We start from the raw sequence: 12,270 nt of genomic DNA, 5'->3' as shown, positions 1-12,270 counted from the left end.
CGCACCTGGTCAAAGCCTTGTTTATTTGCAAGGAAGGCAAGCCAGGTGACTCCGAAGTCGCCTGCTACCGGGAACCCCCAGGGCACCCTCCCTTCACAACTGCTGGGAGGCCAGGACCTCGGGGTTCTCGTAGCAGTGGGCCTCCTTGGCAGCGGCGGGGGGTGGACCGCACACCCTGCAGGGGCAGCAGCGGCTGACCAGGCGGTCCCAGGGCTCCAGGGAGCGGAGCCAGCGTGGGAGCCAGGCCCAGGAGCGCAGGCGGCGGGGCAGCCAGGCAGGCCGGTGCCGCTGCAGGACGTTGATCAGGACGATGAGGAGCACCAGCCCCACCAGGGGTCCCCCCACAGCAGCCAGCACCGTGCTCCCTGCCAGGGAGAGCCCAAAGGCGGCCAGGGGAAGCAGCAGGAAGCTGAGGAGCAAGTAGGCAACGGCCACCCAGCGGTAGGTGGCCGTCAGGTCCCCAAAGCGCTTGGCCAACGGGATGGGCAGCCGCAGGACGGGCACCACGTACCACAGCAGGATGCCAGCCAGGTTGAAGAAGAAGTGGATGAGGGCCACCTGGAGGTCCAGAGCGCAGGCGGGGCTCAGGAGCCTGGGACCCATGGCACGCAGGTCCTCTGGAGGCTACCCAAGACCCCTGTTACTCCTTCCCACCCCCCGCCCCAGCCAGAGGGTGCTGAGTCTGAAGCCTGTTGGAGGTCCGCTTGTTGGCCTCGATGGGCCGCCTCGGAGGGTAGAGTCCCGCCAGACATGGGTATGCCTTCTGGTTCCGCCCCACTCCCCACAGCACACCTAGTGTTTGGGAGCCAAGTCTAGCCTCCTAGTGGGGGAAGCACATCACTAGTGACGGCGTCTGCTCCTCCCCTGGGCCGGCTTAGCTTGCCTGCATCTCCTGCCTAGTGCCCCCGCTCCTGCTTATCCATGAGTGGGCTTGGCCACCCAGCCCTGGGCTCTGGCCGGGCTCCTATGGGAAGGAGGTGCAGGGCCACGCGTGCAGGGAACAGAGCTCCTGCCAGGGGCTGCCGGCCTTGAGGAGTCAGTGTGGAAGGTGCAGTCCAGAGGGCTTCCTGGAGGGGGTGGACCAGGGCCCTGCATCAAAAGGGTCTGAGTGGACAGAGCAGAAGCAAAAATGCAGGAGAATGGTAGGGAGGACTTGTGGGTAGAAGCCCAGCAGGATCTGGACCTTCAGGAGCTGCCCCTCTCTGGGCACCTGGCTAGAGGCTGTGGAGGAGAGAAACTCGAGCCAGGGCCGCAGACCACCAAAAGAGCAACTTAGAGAGGGAATTAGCAGGGCTAAGAGGACTGGGCGTGGGGCACAGAGCTAGGGGACCAGAGGGAGGCGTCCTGGAGGCAGAACTGTGGCCGTGGGCAAGGGCAGCATGGGGCCCCCAGCACAGGAAGATGGCAGGCCGTCCCAGTAGGGACCTGTTGGGTTTACATGGCTGTTGGGGTGGGGGGAGTTCATCCCAGAGTTGGTGGACTCGAGGGCCTTGAGGCCCCCCAGGACCAGGATGCCTTGAAGGAACGGAGCCAGCAGCCAGGGCTGGAGCTGGAGGACGGGTTCCTCGAGCGAGTTTGGATGGGGGCTGCCAGAAAGGAGGAGCAGACCGCAGCCCAAGGCCAGAGGATCCTTGGAATGATCTGGTCCCAGGGGAGGAAACGGGGCTGGAGGTCCAAGAGATGTCCACGGGGTCCCTAGGGTTCGAGGAGGCTGCAGCAGGTCTGATCAGGCAGCCAGAGGCGGGTCCCAGGAGAGTCGGGGCCAGGGCCAAGCTGCCCGAAGGGCCGGACAGGAGGGAACTGAGCCCGAGGGGAAGCCCCAGGCCTGGGGTCGGGGTGGAAGGGGCTGGGGGGCTGGGGAGAGGCGAGGGACGGTGGTACCTGGAGGGCACTGAGCAGCATGTCCGCGGGGCTGGCCAGGGCGGCCAGCAGGGCTGTGGTGGTCGTGCCGATGTTGGAGCCCAGGAAGAGAGGGTACGCCCGCTCCAGGCTGATCACGCCAACTCCTGGGGGAGCCAGAAGTCCCGGGCCTGTCCCCTGCGCTCACCCCTGGGGCCCTGGGCCCGGGGCCTGTCCCCTGCGCTCACCCCTGGGGCCCTGGGCCCCGGGCCTGTCCCCTGCGCTCACCCCTGGGGCCCTGGGCCCCGGGCCTGTCCCCTGCGCTCACCCCTGGGGCCCTGGGCCCCGGGCCTGTCCCCTGCGCTCACCCCTGGGGCCCTGGGCCCCGGGCCTGTCCCCTGAGCTCACCCATGAGCGGCACTATGGCTGCTGTGAAGACGCTGCTGCTCTGGAGCACGAAGGTCAGGCCGGTGCCCACGAGGATGGCCAGGTAGCCGCTGAGCCAGCCGAACGGGAAGGGGAAGTCTGCGGGGTGTGGGGGTGTCACTGTCTGCCCGACCTCCCTGCCCCACCCCGCCCACATCCCCATGTCCCCAGTCTGGCCGCACCGGCGTTGATGACCTTCCTCACAGCCTGGGCCACGCGGCCGCGCAGCACAGAGTTAAGCAGCTTGACGATGAGCACGAGGCAGGTGCAGAGCAGGAGCAGGGAGCCGGCCAGCAAGATGAAGCCCACAGCCAGGTCCGTGAGCGCAGTCCCCACGAACAGGTGGTGGCCTGGGGTCAGGGCGGGGGTCCGTGAGCCTAGGCCAGCTTTAGGGGCAGTCAGGGACAGGGAGGAGGCTGGAGGCCTGAGGCTTGGGGCAGGGACAGGGCTGGGGGCGGGGTGTGTTGGGGCAGGGACAGGGCTGGGGGCAGGGCACGCAGGGCAGTGGCAGGGTGGGGGGCCTCACAGGGCAGCTGCTCCACCACCACAGAGCTATTGCTCTCAGGACAGGGGCCAGAGGCAGTGGGTCCACAGTCGCTGCTGTTCCCTGAAATCTGGAGAGGTGATGCAGGGCAGACTCAGCGCCTGGGGCCCCAAATGACCAGCAGGGAGGGGTTTGGGGTCCCAGGTGCTCACCGTCAGTTCCCTGGTACCGCACCATCGCTTGATGATGCTGCCGTTGGTGGCGTTGCCTGTGGCACTGCTTGTGATCATATCGGTGTCCAGCTGGGGGACAGAGGAGCTGTGACCACATGCTGGACCTTCAGGGCTCTCTTGGGCCTCAGGCGCCCCCGGCCCAGCCCACTGTGCACCCCCAGGGAGGACCCAGGACGGTGCCAGGGCACCGCGTCCCCCAGCCCGGACCCCGAGGCCGCAGCCACACTCACCTGCACAATGAGGTGTGTGAGAGGCTTTGTTAGCACCTTGAGGATGTCGGGGGCCTGCCCCCCGGGCTGCAGGCCGCCTGCGCCCAGAGCCAGCCCGCTGAGCCTCTCCAGCAGGGCCGTGGCGCTCTCCAGCGGCAGCAGGATCAGCACCGTGAGCCAGTTGAAGATGCCGTGGACGGCCGAGCCTCCGAAGGCCCTGCCACGCAGAGCAGAGTGGTCGGTGGCCTCAGCCGTGGCCTGGCCGGCAGCCCCTGGCCGCCCCCCTCCACTCACCTCCGAAACTCATCCCGGTCCCCCGACTGTGCCATCGAGACGAGGGTGCTGGTGATGGACGTGCCCACGTTGACACCCATGATGATGGGCACGCATGCCTGGACGGTGAGCACTGTGGGGGGGGCCGCGTCAGCCTCCCGCACTCTGCCCGCCCGCCAGCGGCCCGAGGTGGGGGCGGGGGAGGCACTCACGTTTGGAGGCCACCATGCTGACCACGATGGAGGAGGACGTGCTCGAGCTCTGGACCAGCACCGTGACCAGCACGCCGATGACCAGTCCTGCCGCGGGGTTGGACAGCACCACGTTGTCCTTAAAGATGTCTCCGGCCATTTTGCCTGTGTCCACACAGAGGTGCGCTGAGGCTGTGCCCGACTGGCTGCCCGCCCCACCCCCAGACCCCCAGTCACTCACTGCTCAGCAGCTGGAAGGCTGAGCTGAGGATGTCCAGGGAGCAGATGAAAAGATAAAGGTTGCCCAGGAGCCCACAAGCCTTGAGGAAGCCAACGACCACGCGGAGCACCCTTCCGGCCACGCTGAGCTCTGAGGACAGAGGACAAACTGTCCTCAACCGGCCCCTGCCCAGCCCTGCCCTCCCTGGCGCCCCTCCCTCTCCCCTTCCTCTGTCTCCTTCCAGGGCAGAGCCTGGTTCTGCCTCCTTGCCCCTCAAGGCAGGGTCTGTTCCTTTGCACAACGGCCAAACCGACTGCCCCGGGACCTCCCAGAAACCTAACGGTCATTAGGAGGGAGAAGGAGGGGCCGGCTGGGCGGGAGTGACTCTCATCTCCAGATGTGACAGACAGCCAAGCTGAGGGAGAAGCATCCCTGGGGTGATGGCCTGCACAGTGGGTTTCTATACAGCCCGTCGAGGCAAACCTCTGTCCTGCTCTCTCTCCCTAAAGACCCTCTCCACGCTCAGACCCTGGGGAGGGAGAGCCCCATTTGGCCAGCTCCCCAGCACCTACCTTTCCAGGACTGGCCAGTGTCCTTCAGCTGAGGGAGAGCCCAGGGGTCCACCTCCCCCTCTTCCAAGACTGGGGCAGAACCGGAGGTCCCTGCAGGAGCCAAGGGGAAGCAGGGCCAAGGATACTCCCAGGGGCCGGGGGTGGGCAAGAGGGTGTGGAGGGGACTATGGTGTCAGGGTTTGGGGCAAGAAGCAGGAGCAGGAAGCAGAGAGGAAAGCGGGCCTCCAGCTTGTCTGGCCCTGACCAGAACTGTCAGGAGCCCCGTGGACTCGGTGGGAGATGAGCTCCCGGAGCCCCCTCCCCACTCACACAGAACGGGCTCCTGGGTGTCAGAGAGGCAGGCTGAGGCCTGACGTCCTGGGACTCCTGGTACCTGCATTTCCTAGACTCCGGTCCACCAGGCCAACTGTGTCCAGAGTGGGGGGGGGGGCCTGGCCACCCGTGAGGGAATTCAGCATGGATTTCTGGCAGGGACAGACCCAGGCCCAGGCCTGGATCTGGTGGGGGGAAAGGCAGGTCAGACATGTGTCCTCCCCTTGTCCCACCAGGTCCTCCTGGGGTCCTCTGACCTGGGACCTGTCCTCCCCTCCGCACCCCTGCTGGCCTTGGAGACTTCCCACTTCCTCCAGCTACAGGGGGATGGCTGCAGTGACCTCCAGCAGTTGTCAGGCGAGCCCAGTCCAGTTTCGGGGGCAGAGTCGAGGGGGCCCCGGCTCCCCGGATCCCTCGCTGGTCCTGGCTGGAAGAAGACTTGGTGGGTGGCCCAGGGCACAGGGTGCCGGGTGCCGGAAGTGCCTGGGAGCAGGGAACCCAGCGATCTTGCTATCAAGTGTCATCAGGGACACTGCAGATGGTCCCAGCTTAGACTTTGGCATTTGATACCAAATGGTGACGTCTCGGCTTGATAAGGGCCGCACCCCCAGGGATGGGGGCAGGGCAAGGGGCTTGGGTGTTCCCAAGCCCCCCAAGGCTCCTTTTTTCAACCCTCTGGGTCTGGACCCCCTGTCTAGTCTTCTGCCCCAACTCCTTTCCAGGCCCCAGGGACCAGGTCCTGGGCAACCTTCTGTCACCCTCCCTCCTCTTTCGTCCTCAGCTCAGGAGGCTCAGGGAGGGGCCTAAGCCCTGGGCTAGGAGGTCACCCAGCCCTTGTCTTGGCGCCCCCAGGCCCCCACCTGGTTCTAGAAGCTCCTACCTGTGAGGGTAGTGAGGGGGCACCTGCGGGGAGGAGAGACAGGGCGGGAGAAACGGCCGGTCAAAGATCTGCTGGGCGCACACATGACCTGCTATGTACCAAGCCTCATTAATGTTTACCCAGGACTCGAGGCCCCAGAGGGGTACCTGTCGGAGCCCCAGGTGCCTGCCTTGTCTTGCTTCCACTATCACCTTGGAGCAGGTGGTCCAGACCCCCAGCCCAGCCCTCTTAGAGTGGGGCCTCTCTCTGGCTGGGCTCTGCGCCAGCCCAGGGCTGTTGCAGGGGTGGGTACGGGCTGATGAGCAGACACAGATGGGAAGTGACGACCCTGTGCGCTGCCCGCCTGGGGAAGGATAGGATGTTGGTGTTCTGGCTGGTTGGCCGGGAGGCCCCTGGGGAAGTCCATCTCCATCCCCAGCTCTGCGGGCTTTCCTGTGCTCATCCCTACCCCATCCAACCGTGGGAGGGAAGCCCTTTGCACCAGGTGGGTGGGGAGGGCCCCAGTCCCTGAAGTCACCCAGTTCAGATCCGGGTTCAGGGCAGGGCTGGGCGCAGCAGAGCTCCCGGCGGGCTCGGGCTCGGCCCCAGAGGTGGGCAGTTCTGCTGGAGAGCAGTTGCCTCTATTGGCAAGCTAGGGGGCAGGACCCATCCCCCGGCCACCCTGCTGCCCAGCCCACCGCCCAGCCCGCCTGGACCCACAGACTCAGCCCATCTGTTCACAGGAGAATGACCCCACTGCCCGGAGGCTTGCGGGGGCCTCTCAGGCTCAGCCCCTCCCCCTTGGGCCTGGTCACCCCAGGGGGCCTGCTGGCCCACAGCACCCTGGTCCAGTTGCTGCCCACCAATCGCCGTGTGCCCGGGAGACTTTGCCCCAGAGGAGGAGGAGGTCTCTGAGTGTCTTCTCAGCACATTCTCTTCTCTCTCCCTGTCCTGCACCCACTGTCCAGGACAGACCCAGCAGTCCCTCCCAGAGGCTTCTGAGGGACCATGGGACAGCTCCTTTCCGGGTGCGGATAGGGACGATGCAGCCTGACTTGGGAGGGTGTCTGTGTCCGTAGCCCCCAGCCCTGCTCTGACCCCTCGGAAGGGTTTGGAAGGGCCCATGTGGGGCCACTGTGAGGCAGCAGGGAGCCAAGGACCAGGAAAAGGGTGCGTGGTGGGGGGTGGCTGTGCAACCCTGGGCAGGCCCCCACCCTCTCTGGGCCTGGAGCTGGCCTCACCAGGGCCCTCTCCTTGGACACCTGTCATAGCAGGGACTTTGTGCCTGCAGGAGAGCCTCCTGGAGTAGCGGCCCACGTGCTGCTGGTGCTCCCTGCGCTTTGCTGAGCGAGTGACCCTCACGGGGATGCTTCGCCGGCCGAGGGTGAAGGAGGTGGTCTGTCTCTGTCTGGCTCACACCGCTGGGACGGGGAGACGGGTTCCAGCACGACCAGGCACAGACTTGGCCAGGCCCCGACCCTCTGGCCTGCAGCCGGACACCCAGGGAGGCATCTTCAGAGTTGAGCCCAGGCCCAGGCTGGGCCTGCCGGTGACCGCAGCAACCTCCCCCTACACACAGCCCCGCTTGAGGCCCCGGAATCCTGGCCAAGACTAGCAGGAGGTCACCCGCACCTCTTTGCAGAGTCTCCTAGTAGTGGGGGCACAGCCTCCAAGCTGCGGCTGCGGCCTGGGGAAGTCCGTGGAGGGCAGCCTGCCCGATCCTCGGCCCCCAGGCTGCTCCAGGCTGGCTGTGCCGCGGGTAGAGGTTCCTGGGATGGGCTGTGGGCAGCAGCTCCCCTGCCAGGAGGGGCAGCCACCAGCGCTCAGACCTCGGGACCGCCAGGGGCGTCCCAGCAGAGACCGCAGCAGCCCCGGGCCTGGGGGAAGTGGGGCTGGGGGCCTAGGGTGGGACAGAGCCTGGCCGGCTGCTGAGTGATGGCGGCACTGCCCTTGGGGGCCGCAGGGGGCTCCCTGCGAGATGGCTCCCGCTCAGCCCTCACGGCCAGGAAGGCGGCCAGGTCGAGGTCCAGCAGGGCCACCCCTCCCCGGGGTGTGGGTGTGCTCTGGCGGCACTGTGGGCAGGGGATCCAGCGCTGCTCGCCCGCTGGCGTGTCCAGCCGCCGCACGCACGCCTGGCAGAAGGTGTGGCCGCAGTAGAGACGGTGCGGCAGGTGGCCCGCGAGGTCGTAGGCAGAGCAGCAGATGACGCAGTCACCCCGCCGGGACCCCGCGGCCGTCCCCTCCTCAGAGGCCCGGGGCCTGTCTGGCTGCAGCATCCTGGGGGAGGTCAGGGAGCTGCAGCCCAGCCGGCCTGCTCCAGAGGCCGTCTTGCTCGCCTGACACCAGGACTTGGCTCTGGAGGATAGGAGCCCGGGCCGCCCCTCTCCCCAGCCTGCCTAAGCCCCAGGCCTCTCTTACCTGCATCCGCTCTGTGGGCCAGCTCTGCCCAGCAGGAGGACGTCCGGGGGGACTGGGAGGGGCCCCAGAGCACCCTGCAGCTCCCGCCCTGGGGCTCGCATTACTGGCAGAGCACAGACGAGTCAGCAGGGAGGCGGGCGGCGGCTGAAGGCGGTGTGGGCTCCCCTTTCAGCCACAACGCAACTGGATCCAGCAGCACCACCAGCCCGTGGGAGATAAGTGCCCCCCGCCCGGTGCCCGGATGTGGCTCCGTGGGTACCCCCCCACACCCGGCTTCCCAGCTCACCCTGGTCCCTCTCCCCACCTTGGCCAGCCTGTCCCGCCTCCACGCCACCCCAATGCTTATGGTCCCCAAGCCTGCTGGCCTTGCCCTAGGGGATGCTGCTTTAACTCCCTGATCAAGCATCACCCCTTCCAGGTAACCTGCTGGGACCCTCAGCAGCTCAGAGCCCTGGGGGGTCCCGTTCTCCCCAAGCACAATCGCAGTGTGTGTGTCCACGCCGATCTGTCCCAGCACCTTTCTCCTGCCGGGTCTGGGTCTGTCGCGCCCCCATTACAGGGCCACGGTCAGCCCCATGAAGTCCACGGAGGTGCCGAGGCATGGGTATGGAGAGCCCCACTCACACACTGTGGCTAGCCCTGATCACTCCCGTTAGAGGCCACCTCCCCCCCGCCGACATCTGCCCGGCTATGGCTCCTGGGCCAGCACGGTCCCCTTGACGGCGGGCATAGCAGAAAGGGGTGTGTCGAGATTGGGCAGGATGGGTTCGGGACCCTCACTGCTCAGCTGCAAGGGAGCCAAGAATCCGAGGCGCGGCTCCGCAGTCCTCCTGCCCTGGCAGTCCGCTGCCTCCCTGACCGGTTCAGCAGGTTGCTGCGGCTGGCCTGGGTGGGGCCGTCCTCTGGTGGAGGCCGGCCACGGGGCAGGGGCCGGAAACCTGGCCCACCTGAGAGCCTGCACAGGCAGACCAATGACATGGCCACCCACACCCAGAGGCAGGTCTTGCCCTGTGGACAGTCACCCTGGGTCAGGGGAGGGCTGGCACCGGGACCTGTCCATCCTGCAAGGCCAGCTCGGCTTCCTCCTCCGCTGTCTCTGCCTGGCCCTGGACATGTCAGTGTGCCCAGCACAGGCCTTCCCGCTCAGTCCTTGCCCCGGCATCACAGCCTCACCTCAGCAGTGAGATGACCCAGCGCCAAGCAGCATGTCTCCCCCGTGCCCCCCCAGGCCGGCGTGTCGTGCTTCTCAGACAAATGGGAGATCAGTCCCCTGAGGGGCCTCCCCCGGCAGCTCCTTTCCTGCTCCCCTGGCTCCGGAGGTGCAGGCCTGGAGGTAGGACAGCGGGTGGGCCGCCCGCTTGGGGACACATGGCACGTGTTTACGGACTGGCCGTTTCATGAGGAACCAGAAAACCCCTGGGCTAAGGTAGGGCCCTGACTCATGGATGGGCAGGCCCTGGCGCTGGCTGCCTGGGCTCCCACTCCCAGAAACCTGTCAGAGCCAGGCCCACCCGCATGGTCCTGCCAACGTGGTCGTCCTCCTGAAGCCCCTCTCGGGGCCCCACCCCAGTGCCACGGGTAGCATCCTCCTCCTGCCTGGTCCCCCGCCTGACCTGCCTCCCCGCCCTGGCCTCAGCCCCGAGGAACGCAAGACAGCTTGAACCCAGGCCTGGCTCCTGTCCCTCCAGTCCAGTCTCTGGACAGACCCAAGACCTACGGCTCAGGGGGGCTTCCCCATCGCTGAACGCCCCACAGAGGCTGAGGCCAGTGCCGGCAGCAAGCGCAGGACCCTCTCCCAGGTGCAGCAGTAAAGAGCCACCAGAGCAAGGCTCACTCTGCTTTATTGCCTGGGCCGTGGGGCTCGAGGGAGGTGGTCAAGGGTGTCCCCGCGGCTGCCCTTGCCGCAGGGGCCCAGGCTCTCCAGCAAGGGGCTAGAGCTGGGCGGTCGGCCCCCTCGGCAGGTAGCTGCTCCCATCTGGGGTGGGAAGTGGCCAATACCCATGACAGTGGTCCGGTGGCCGCCCAAGCCACGGTGGGGGGTTCCGCCACAGGCCCCACGGCCACGTGGGTGCTGGGCTAGGAGACGACGCAGCAGCAGCTGTGGCAGCGGCAGAAGCGAGGGCAGTGGCAGCAGGAGCAGCAGGGGCAGCAGCAGCAGTGGTGGGCGATGTCGTCACCGCGCCCGATGGGTGGCCGGCCGGCGTAGGTCAGTCCTGCCGGACGCTGCCCACCACTGCAGGGGTTGCTGGTCTGTGGCCAGGCCTGGTGTCCCTGGATCTGGCCAGTCCCCTTGGCCCCCTTGCCACCTTTGCTCTCTAGGGCCGCCTCGGTGGGCTGCAGGAGCCGGGTGGGCTCTGAGGGGCAGGACCCCGCAGGCAGAGGCTGCGACCCCCAGGAAGAGGAAGCTGCTTCCAGCTGCTGCCCCAGGTCGGGCCGAAGGTGAGCGCGGGGGATGCTGACCTGGGCATACGGGTTCTTGACGACCATCTCGTGTGGGTCCATGGCCCAGCCTGGCAGGGGCAGGCAGAGGAGACAAGATTGGCTCTGGGGAGGGAGACAGCTGCAGCCCGAGAGAGTGCCCACCCCTCGGAAAAACCAGGCTGGGGAGATGCCAGAGTGCACCAGGCCTGGGTATTAGTGTGCCCATGTGTGGGGGTGAGCAGAGTGTGAGGGCCAGCATCGCCCAGCTGCCCCCCACCCCGCCCCGCAATGGGGCTGCAGATGGGCTGGGGAGGCTGAGAGAGGCCGTCTGGGCCGTGCCCACGGCTGAGCCCCAGTGCAGGGAAGCCCCTGGGCCCAGGACCCACCTGAGGTGGTGACGGCAGCAGTCTACCCTCTCGTCCTGTGGGTCAGGTCCAGTGCCTATGAGGTAAGCCACTGGCAGCTGGCTGCCTTTTCCCTCCTGGGGAGGGGCGGAGTCACGGGTGGAGCTCAAAGATGGGGTTCCCAGGATCCCAGGAGGCCCCGGCTCAGCCGGCATAGCAGCTACCCACCCTTCCTCCTGTGGTGGGTGGTGGCCCCCGCCGGGGCTCCAAGGGGCACTGACAGGCTGGGTGACTCAGCCTCCACGCATCTGGGGCACGTCCTCAGCCCTCCAAAGACCCGCAGCTCCTCAGGAAGGAGGACTGGAGGTTAGCCTGACATCAGCCTCAGCTCCCAGGCGTGCTGGCAGTCTGGAGAACCCCAGCCATCACTCACACACCTCAAAGCCCCTGCTTTGAGGCAGAGGACGGAGGCCCACTTCAAGCCAAGCCTCTTCTTGGCAGACAGAGACCAAGGTGTCTGAGACCACAGACTGCTTGGAGGTTTGTGTTTTTTAACCTATAAAAAAGGTTTGATTTACACACCTTGGCTACGACTATTCTTAAACTTGGCAACAACAGGGGCTTCACTGGCAAGTGATACTTCTGGCTCATTTCTTATGTATGTACGTATGTATGTATTTAAGAGAGAGAACGTGATCCCAGGGTCCTGGGATTGAGCCCCACATTGGGCTCTGCTGGGCAGGGAGCCGGGTTCTCCCTCTCTCTCTGTCTGCCTGCCTCTCTGCCTACTTGTGATCTCTCTCTGTCAAATAAATAAATAAAATCTTTAAAAAAAAGAGAGAGAGAACGGATGAACAGGGGTTAGGGGCAGAGGGAGAAGTGGATTCCCCGCTGAACAGGAAGTCTGATGTGCGCTTGATCCCAGGACCCTGAGACCAGGACCTGAGCTGAAGGCACACTCTTCACCGCCGGAGCGACCCGGGCGTCCCTTCTGGCTCATTTCTGGAACTGCAGTTTCCCTCTGCGGGTGAGCGTGGGGATGGGGAGCTCCTGCCCCACCTGCGTCTCCGTCCTTGGAACGCATTCCTCCTCCCACCTTCCTCTGTGAGGTGGCAGGCAACCTGCCACACAGGGTCGCCGTGTGTTGGGGTGACAGCGGATGTGAGCGCTTGGGTCTGGGCCTGGCACTGGTGACCTTCCCCCAGAGCGATGTGGGCAGCAGGGTGGGGCCAGGACCCGCGCCTCCAGTCCTGGTGCGCAAGGGAACCCCAAGGAAGGGCGGGATCAAATCAGACGTGGCTCAGAGGCCAGGGTGACCGGGGTGGCCTGCGTAAGGCCAGTCAGACCGGTCCGGACACGAGTTCTACCGATGTGGCTCTGGGAGAGGAGGGAAGTCGGTCCGCGGCCGGGGACTCCGCAGGTGTAGGACAGACGCTCATTGCGCAGGCTCAAGAAGCCCCGCCCACTGC

The 12,270-nt window shown here is 66.2% G+C and overlaps 3 protein-coding genes across 3 annotated transcripts; all 3 read right to left on the bottom strand.

Moving 5' to 3' along the window:
- Positions 1-4: 4 nt before the first annotated feature.
- Positions 5-4,920, bottom strand: SLC34A3 (solute carrier family 34 member 3). The gene is made up of 12 exons (XM_082696477.1): positions 4,821-4,920; positions 4,448-4,537; positions 3,897-4,025; positions 3,677-3,820; positions 3,486-3,597; positions 3,213-3,408; positions 2,962-3,051; positions 2,792-2,879; positions 2,448-2,615; positions 2,248-2,364; positions 1,882-2,006; positions 5-558 (listed from the first exon to the last, which is right to left on the bottom strand). The coding sequence occupies exons 1-12, from the start codon at positions 4,903-4,905 to the stop codon at positions 94-96; spliced, it is 1,809 nt and encodes a 602-aa protein (XP_082552603.1). The 5' UTR covers positions 4,906-4,920; the 3' UTR covers positions 5-93.
- A 1,511-nt stretch (positions 4,921-6,431) lies between these two features.
- RNF224 (ring finger protein 224) lies at positions 6,432-9,749 on the bottom strand. Its single transcript, XM_082696468.1, has 2 exons — positions 8,037-9,749; positions 6,432-7,895 (listed from the first exon to the last, which is right to left on the bottom strand). The coding sequence occupies exons 1-2, from the start codon at positions 8,135-8,137 to the stop codon at positions 7,442-7,444; spliced, it is 555 nt and encodes a 184-aa protein (XP_082552594.1). The 5' UTR covers positions 8,138-9,749; the 3' UTR covers positions 6,432-7,441.
- Positions 9,750-9,859: 110 nt separating this feature from the next.
- CYSRT1 (cysteine rich tail 1) lies at positions 9,860-10,538 on the bottom strand (the record flags this gene model as incomplete). The annotated part of the gene is made up of 1 exon (XM_082696471.1): positions 9,860-10,538. The coding sequence occupies one exon, from the start codon at positions 10,536-10,538 to the stop codon at positions 10,113-10,115; it is 426 nt and encodes a 141-aa protein (XP_082552597.1). The 3' UTR covers positions 9,860-10,112.
- Between the last annotated feature and the right edge of the window lie 1,732 nt (positions 10,539-12,270).

This window comes from Mustela nivalis (genome assembly GCF_964662115.1).
Source record: "Mustela nivalis genome assembly, chromosome: 13".
Lineage (NCBI taxonomy): Eukaryota > Metazoa > Chordata > Mammalia > Carnivora > Mustelidae > Mustela > Mustela nivalis.
Note: the sequence above shows the minus strand (reverse complement) of the source record. Positions and strands in the feature narration are given on the sequence as shown.

Coding starts and splice junctions, on each gene's coding strand:
- SLC34A3 (XM_082696477.1), bottom strand. CDS start 4,905: ATGCTGAATTCCCTCACGGGTGGCCAGGCCCCCCCCCCCACTCTGGAC. Junction 4,538..4,820: donor CCGGAGTCTAGGAAATGCAG/GTACCAGGAGTC, acceptor TGGCTCCTGCAG/GGACCTCCGGTTCTGCCCCA. Junction 3,598..3,676: donor CAGCATGGTGGCCTCCAAAC/GTGAGTGCCTCC, acceptor CCCCCCCCACAG/TGCTCACCGTCCAGGCATGC.
- RNF224 (XM_082696468.1), bottom strand. CDS start 8,137: ATGCGAGCCCCAGGGCGGGAGCTGCAGGGTGCTCTGGGGCCCCTCCCA. Junction 7,896..8,036: donor GGCCCACAGAGCGGATGCAG/GTAAGAGAGGCC, acceptor GACCTCCCCCAG/GATGCTGCAGCCAGACAGGC.